General features: G+C 50.1%; 1 protein-coding gene across 5 annotated transcripts in view; it reads left to right on the top strand.

Annotated features, from left to right (window-relative positions):
* Positions 1-3261: 3261 nt before the first annotated feature.
* USP48 (ubiquitin specific peptidase 48) overlaps positions 3262-8100 on the top strand; it is a 104376-nt gene continuing 99537 nt past the window's right edge. For 4 of the 5 annotated variants that reach the window (XM_025400369.1, XM_025400376.1, XM_025400361.1 and 1 more), the window contains exon 1: positions 3262-3637. In XM_025400369.1, the coding sequence (XP_025256154.1) occupies positions 3504-3637 (134 nt within the window). In that variant the 5' untranslated portion in view covers positions 3262-3503. The remainder of the gene's footprint in view (positions 3638-8100) is intronic. The other variant, XM_025400385.1, reaches the window with a different exon arrangement.

The following is an 8100-nucleotide window of genomic DNA, read 5'->3' as shown; positions in this document are numbered from 1 at the left end:
ATTTCTGTCTCCAAAGAAAGAAGTAAAAACTAAAAGGCAGAAATGAAATCCACAGGCAGATAGCCCAGCGCCGCACCCTGGGCCTAGTAGTTAAAGATCAACCTCTGACCTAATTGGTTCTGTTATCTATGGATTACAGACATTGTACAGAAATGCACTGTGAAAATCCCTATCTTGGCCGGGCGCGGTGGCTCAAGCCTGTAATCCCAGCACTTTGGGAGGCCGAGACGGGCGGATCACGAGGTCAGGAGCTCGAGACCATCCTGGCGAACACGGTGAAACCCCGTCTCTACTAAAAAAATACAAAAAACTAGCCGGGCGAGGTGGCGGGCGCCTGTAGTCTCAGCTACTCAGGAGGCTGAGGCAGGAGAATGGTGTAAACCCGGGAGGCGGAGCTTGCAGTGAGCTGAGATCCAGCCACAGCACTCCAGCCTGGGCGACAGAGTGAGACTCCGTCTCAACAACAACAACAAAAAGAAAATCCCTATCTTATTTCGTTCCGATCTAATTACCAGTGCAAACAGCCCCCAGTCACATATCTGCTGCTTGCTCAATCAATCACGACCCTCTCACACGCATCCCCTTAGAGTTGTGAGCCCTAAAAGGGACAGGAATTGCTCACTCGGGGAGCTCGGCTCTCGAGACAGGAGTCTTGCCGGTGCCCCTGGCTGAATAAACCCCTTTGTTCTTTAACTCGGTGTCTGAGGAGTTTTGTCTGCATCTTGTCCTGCTACAAAAGAAGTTGGTCAAAACCCACCAAACCAAGATGGCCATGAGAGTGACCTCTGGTCATCCTCACTGCTTATCATATGCTAATTATTATATATTAGCATGCTAAAAGACATGCCCACCAGTGCATGACAGTTTACAAATGCCATGGCAGCATCAGGAAGTTACCCTATATGGTCTAAAAAGGGGAGGAGGCCAGGTGCAGTGGCTCACACCTGTAATTCCAGCACTTTGAGAGGCCGAGGTGGGCAGATCACCCGAGGTCGGGAGTTTGAGACCAGCCTGGCCAACATAGTGAAACCCTGTCTCTACTAAAAATACAAAAATTAGCCGGGCGTGGTGGTGGGCACCTGTAATCCAGCTACTCAGGAGGCTGAGGCAGGACAATTGCTTGAGACCAGCCTGGCCAACACAGTGAAACCCCGTCTCTACTAAAAAATAGAAAAAAAATTAGCCGGGCATCGTGGCAAAAGCCTGTAATCCTAGCTACTTGTGAGGTTGAGGCAGGAGAATTGCTTGAACCTGGGAGGCGGAGGTTGCAGTCAGCCCAGACCACACCATTGCACTCCAGCCTGGGCAACAAGAGCAAAACTCCGTCTCACACACACACACACAAAAAGACTCTTCTCTGCCTCACTACACAAAATGCGAATCTCCATTATAGCACTCAATAGCTTTACATCTTCAGTGGGTACCTTGAATAAAGGCAAGGTCTTCCTTTCAAGCCATAACTCTCACCTGTCCCTGTCTCAGAAATTGTGGCCCTCTCACGCCAAGCTTTTCTCTTCTGTGCCTTTGCACCTTGTGGTTTTTCTGAAATGGTGTCTTTCGTCTGTCCTGGCTAAGTCCAACTCATTAAAGGTGGGCTTCGGGATTACTTCTGGGAAGCCCTTTTTTTTTTTTTTTTGAGACGGAGTCTCACTCTGTTGCCCAGGCTGGAGTGCAGTGGCCGGATCTCAGCTCACTGCAAGCTCCGCCTCCCGGGTTCAGGCCATTCTCCTGCCTCAGCCTCCCGAGTAGCTGGGACTACAGGCGCCCGCCACCTCGCCCGGCTAGTTTTTTTGTACTTTTTAGTAGAGACGGGGCTCCTGGCGAACACCGTGTTCGCCAGGATGGTCTCGAGCTCCTGACCTCGTGATCCGCCCGTCTCGGCCTCCCAAAGTGCTGGGATTACAGGCTTGAGCCACCGCGCCCGGCCTCTGGGAAGCCTTTACTCAAGTATCCCAAAGCCTCCCAAGACTGGGATGGGGATCTTTGTATTTCTACTGCTCACTCCCTAACCCACCTCCAGGGGCAGGGACCACATCTTACTTTCTTCCTGCTTTCAGTGAAAAAAAAAATTTTTTTTTTTTGAGACGGAGTTTTACTCTCGTTGCCCAGGTTGGAGTGCAATGGCGTGATCTCGGCTAACCGCAACCTCCGTCTCTCGGGTTCAAGCGATTCTCCTGCCTCAGCCTCCCGAGTAGCTGGGATTACAAGCCTAAGCGACACGCCCGGCTAATTTTGTCTTTTTAGTAGAGACGGGGTTTCTCCATCTTGGTCATGCTGGTCTCGAACTCCTAACCTCAGGTGATCCGCCCACCTCGGCCTCCAAAGTGGTGGGATTACAGGCGTGAGCCCCTGTGCCCTGCCCAATGAATGTTTATCTGAAGAATTCAGCCTAACGTTTTCCAGCGGGCAAGCAGTTGAGTCAGAAATTAGCGCTTAGATTCTGGCAGGGCTCTGATTCAAATGCAAAATTCTTAAATGGCCTCACTTTAGTAGAGTTCTTTACAGTTTGCAAAACAATTCTCATACAGCTACTCTTTATGTCCTGGGGCAGGCAGGAGTCGCAGAAAGGAAATGTTTTAAACCAGGAGCTAGAGAGGAACGAGAAAATCCCGGCATAGAGATAACACTTTTGAGAAAGGAGCCAACAGCAAGCATGACCTTGCTCACCAGAGAAACTCCACCCTGGCACCTCGGATCCCCGCCCGCACAGTCTGCGGCGCACCGAGCCCTCCCACCTCGAAGACTACCAATCCCAGCATGCCTCACAGTGAGTGACAGAACGCAGGGCATGCCGGGACACGTAGTCCCACCCTAGCACAGGAAAAGGTTAGAACGTCCTATGACGTCAGGAGGGCTCGGGAAAGGGGTTCGGAACCGGTCCAGGCTCAAGTTAAATCTCCCTCTAAAGAGCCGACCCTGGTTTCTTTGGCGACTCGGTTTTGACTCTAAACAGGTCCCGCTCCACAGTCTGGGCGGGCCTATGGTGTGTGCTGAGTAGCCTGTAGCGTGAAAACTTCATGGTTAAAAGGGAAGTACTGGAGCCAAGAAATAGTTTTCGAGACACTGGTTTGTTAGAGTAGTGGTACGTAGGGTGCCGCCCTAAACGGGGGCTGAGACGCTGCTTTTTCAGCAGCGCCAGTGAGGACGTGGCAAGACTGCCTCGGACGTACGCTTCCTCTTCCTCAGCCCGTCGGGTTAGGGGCGCGGAAGGCGCAGAGGCTGCTGGGAACGCGCATGCGCCTAGCGCGGTGGGGAGTCCACCTTTAACGTCCGCGGGCGCGGGGTGTGTCGGGTGTCGACGGCGGCGCTTTGCGGCCGGTCGTGCGGGTCGGGCGCGGGCGGGCGCGGCGGTAGTGGCGCGCACAGGTGATTGACTGGCCAGCTGCCTGAGGGAGCGCCGGGTCCTCCTCGCTGGCAGGTGGCGGAGCCCATTGGGGCGGCGGTGCAGACCGCGGCGGCGGCGGCGGCGGTCTGGCTCGGGAGGCGTTCCTGGGGCCAAGGCCATGGCCCCGCGGCTGCAGCTGGAGAAGGCGGCCTGGCGCTGGGCGGAGACGGTGCGGCCCGAGGAGGTGTCGCAGGAGCACATCGAGACCGCTTACCGCATCTGGCTGGAGCCCTGCATTCGCGGCGTGTGCAGGTGAGGCCCGCGCACCGCGCCTCGCGGGCCCCTTGCGCCGGACCTTGGAAAGCCGGGGCGGGGTTGGGGGAAGGAAGACGGCCAGCCCTTTGCGTGCATTTGGGAGGCGCGGAGCCGAGCGAGGTGGAGTTTCTCCTTTTGCGCCGTCTGCGCAACCTGGGAAACGCAGCCTTCCCAGGCTGTGCGCGGAGGTGATGCTGGCCAAAGCACTTTAGGAAGGTTTGGGTTCCCATCCAGAAGATGGCGGTGGAGATGAAGGCAGGAGCCGAGAGCTTAGCAAGCGTTGATGACTGGGGTATCTTGGCCACATCACGGCTCTTTCGTTTATGAAAAGGAACTTTGAAAGTGAGCTTCATCACAGTGTATCTTGTTGGTGTTGACACCGAAGGCCTGATCATCTTAGTATTATTTTGGAGAGGGCAGCTTTAGAAAAAACTGTGGTCAGCCTACGTCATCGATACCCTGCACCCCCGTTGACCTTCCCTCACTCGTTAATCTTGTTTTTTTTTTTTTTTTTTTTTTTTTTTTTTAGCATTTCTTTGGTCGTTCTGGTTCGACACCACTTTACCGAGTACCAAGTTTGAGCTGTGATAGTGCTGTCCTTCACGTCTGCCCCGCCCTTGAACCTTCCCTTTCCTTAACCCCCTCTTGTAGATTGAATCCTTAGGCTTTGCTCCCGTTTGTTCCTTTTTTTTCCACCTTGTAACGCGGGAACTGTAGTTTTCGTTTCAGAATGTTGTTGAAATTGACTTGGCCAAGCCGGGCATGCTCAGTAGCCGTCTTTCGGCAGGCATTTAGGAAATGCTTTCTGCAGTTTTTACATTCCGCTGGGGGATCCTGAAGGAATGGAAGTATGGTCTCTGGCTTTGGAGCTTAAAGTCTAGTCTGAGACGTGAAATAAGTTACGGAGTTTCTGTAAAGCAAACGAGTAAGTCCAAGCTCTGGGCGTCTTGTCTCACAAGGAGGGTAAATCTGACTTTAACAGTAAGTTCTGGAATGACTGAAGTCTGTGTATAATAGAAATAATCAAGCTTCAGTCAGTTTCCAGACTAACCAAATAATGTAAACTCTTAATAGTTCTGGTTGTTTGTGAGCCAGGGTCTCACTCTGTCACCCAGGCTGAAGTACAGTGGCACAAGCTCGGCTCACTGCAACCTCCACTTCCCTGGCCCAAGCGATCCTCCCACCTCAGCCTCCCGAGTAGCTGGGGTGAGAGGCATGGGCCACCACGCTCGACTCATTTTTGTATTTTTAGTAGAGACGGGTTTTCGCCATGTTGGCCAGGCTGGTCTCGAGCTCTGGGCTCAAGCGATCTGCCCACCTCCTCTGGGATTACAGGCGTGAGCCACCATGCTGGGCCAATAGTTCCGAGAGAGATATATATATTTATTTATTTATTGAGACAGTGTTTCGCTCTTGTTGCTCAGGCTGGAGTGCAATGGCGCGATCTCAGCTCACTGCAACCTCCGTCTCTCTTTCTCCTGCCTCAGCCTCCTGAATAGCTGGGATTACAGGCATGCACCATCATGTCCGGCTAATTTTTTTTTTTTTTTGGTATTTTTAGTAGAGACAGGGTTTCTCCATGTTGGTCAGGCTGGTCTCGAACTCCTGACCTCAGGTAATTTGCCTGCCTTGGCCTCCGAAAGTGCTGGGATTACAGGTGTGAGCCACTGCCCACCTGGCTGATACTTTTTCTTTTTTTTTTTTTTCCGAGACAGCATCGTGAGACGCTGGAAAAATTTTAAAAAAGAATACATTAAAAAAAATTTTGTGTGTTTTTAGTAGAGACGGGGTTTCGTCGTGTTAGCCAGGATGGTCTCGATCTCCTGACCTCGTAATCCGCCCGCCTCGGCCTCCTAAAGTGCTGGGATTACAGGCGTGAGCCACACAGTTTTTAAAAGAAAAAAAGAATAGACCCGGTGTGGTGGCTCATGCCTGTAAGCCCAGCACTTTGGGAGGCTGAGACCAGCCTGCCCAGCATGGTGAAACCCCGTCTCTACTAAAAATACAAAAATTAGCCGGGCGTGGTGGCGGGCGCCTGTAATCCCAGCTACTGGGGTGGCTGAGGCAGGAGAATGGCTTGAACCCGGGAGGTGGAGGTTACAGTGAGCCAAGATGGTGCCACTGCACTCCAGCCTGGGCAACAGGGCCAGACTTTGTCTCAAAAAAAAAAATTATCTTATCTTGGCCTCTGTATTCTCTGCATGTTCTGTCTCTAAATTTCCCTATTCTGGACATTTTATATAAATGGAATCCTAAAATACGTGGATTTTTGTGACTGATTTCGTTTACTTATCATGTATTTAAGGGTCATCCATGTTGTAGCATGTTTCAGCACTTCATTAAAAAAATACCTGGGAAATACATATAACAGTGTTTACCATCTTAAAGTGCACAATTCGGTGGGTTTCAATACCTTGATAGTGTTGTACAACCATCACCACTGTCTGGTTCCAGAACTTTTCTTTATCCTAAAAGGAAACAGCATCTGTTAGTCACGTCCCACTTTTCCCCCTCCCCCAGCCCCTGGCAACTGCTAATCTACTTTCTGTCTCTGGATTTCTCTATTGATATTTCCATGGAATATTACAGCAATGGAGTTATACAGTACGTGGCCATTTGTGTCTGCTTTCACTTAGCATAATGTTTCCAAGGGTTATCCCTCCTGCACATGTGTCAGTACTTTATTCCTTACGGCTGAGTAGTATTCCATTTTATGGATAATGCCACATTTTATATATGTATTCATCAGTTGAGGGACATTTTGATAACTTCCAACTTTTGGTTATTTTGAGTAGGACTTCTCTGAATATTTGCATGCAAGTTTTGGTTTGAACATCCGATTTCAGTTCTTTACCTGGGAGTGGAATTACTGGGTCATACACAGTCAATTCTGTGTTTAACTTACTGAACCGTGAAACTTTTCCACAGTGGTTGTACCGATTTACGTTCCCACCAGTGATGTATGAGGGTTCAACTGCCTCATCATCCTCATAAACACGTACTATTTTCTGTTTTTCTGATTAGGCCCTCCTAGTTGGGTGTGAAGTGATACATCTTTGTGGTTTTGATTTACATTTTCCTAGTGGCTAATGAGTTCAGCGTCTTTTCATGTGCTTGTTGCCTCTTTTCTTTTTATTGATCAATAATATGCCATTGGCCGAGCGCGGTGGCTTACACCTGTAATCCCAGCACTTTGGGAAGCTGAGGCGGGCAGGTTACGAGGTCAGGAGATCGAGACCATCCTGGCTAACACAGTGAAACCCCGTCTCCACTAAAGAATACAAAAAATTAGCCAGGTGTGGTGGCGAGTGCCTGTAGTCCCAGCTACTCGGGAGGCTGGGGCAGGAGAATGGTGTGAACCCAGGAGGTGGAGCTTGCAGTGAGCCGGATTGCGCCACTGCACTCCAGCCTGGGCGACAGAGCGGGACTCTGTCTCAAAAAAAAAAAAAGTAATAATAATATGCCGTCATATCTCTGTATCTACCGCCTTTTTTATTTGCATTCATCTGCTAATAGACATTTGAGTTGTTTCTACTTTTTGGTTATTATGAATAATGTTGCTATGAACGTTCGTGTAGTAGTTTTTATGTGGGCATTTGTTTTTATTTCTCTTGGTTATAGAACTGGAAGTGGGATTGTTGGGTTGTGTGGTAACTTTTAACTTTATTATTATTATTATTATTTTTTGAGACAGAGTCTCTCTCTGTTGCCCAGGCTGGAGTGTAGTGGTGCCATCTCGGCTCACTGCAACCTCCGCCTCCTAGGTTTAAGCGATTCTCGTGCCTCAGCCTCCCAGTCGCTAGGCTTACAGGTGCCCACCACCACACCCGGCTAATTTTTTGTATTTTTTAGTAGAAACTGGGTTTCGCCAAGTTGGCCAGGCTGGTCTTGAACTCCTGATCTCGGGTGATCCACCCACCTCAGCCTCCTAGAGTGCTGGGATTACAGGCTTGAGCCACCTCACCCAGCACTTCTAACTTTTATTTATTTATTTTTTAAAATGAGGTCTCACTCTGTAACCCAGATTGGATTGCAGTGCAATTATGGCTCACTGCAGCCTTGAACTCCTGGGCTCAAGGAATCCTCCTGCCTCAGCCTCCTGCCACTACAGGCACATGCTGCAACACGTGGCTAATTAAAAAATTTTTTTTTGCCAGGTACGGTAGCCTGTAATCCCAGCACGTTGGGAGGCTGATGCAGGCGGATCACGAGGTCAGGAGATCGAGACCATCCTGGCCAACATGTTGAAACCCTGTCTCTACTAAAAATACAAAAAATTAGCCAGGCATGGTGGCGGATGCCTTTAGTCCCAGCTACTCAGGAGGCTGAGGCAGGAGAATGGCGTGAACCTGGGAGGCGGAGCTTGCAGTGAGCCGAGATTGCATCACTGCACCACTCCAGCCTGGGTGACAGAGTGAGACTACGTCTCAAAAAAAAAAAAAAAAAAAAAAAAAAAAAAA

Source organism: Theropithecus gelada, chromosome 1 (assembly GCF_003255815.1).
Source record: "Theropithecus gelada isolate Dixy chromosome 1, Tgel_1.0, whole genome shotgun sequence".
In the NCBI taxonomy this organism is placed as follows: Eukaryota; Metazoa; Chordata; class Mammalia; order Primates; family Cercopithecidae; genus Theropithecus; species Theropithecus gelada.
The sequence above is the reverse complement of the archived record's forward strand: the minus strand, read 5'-3'. Positions and strand labels throughout refer to the sequence as shown.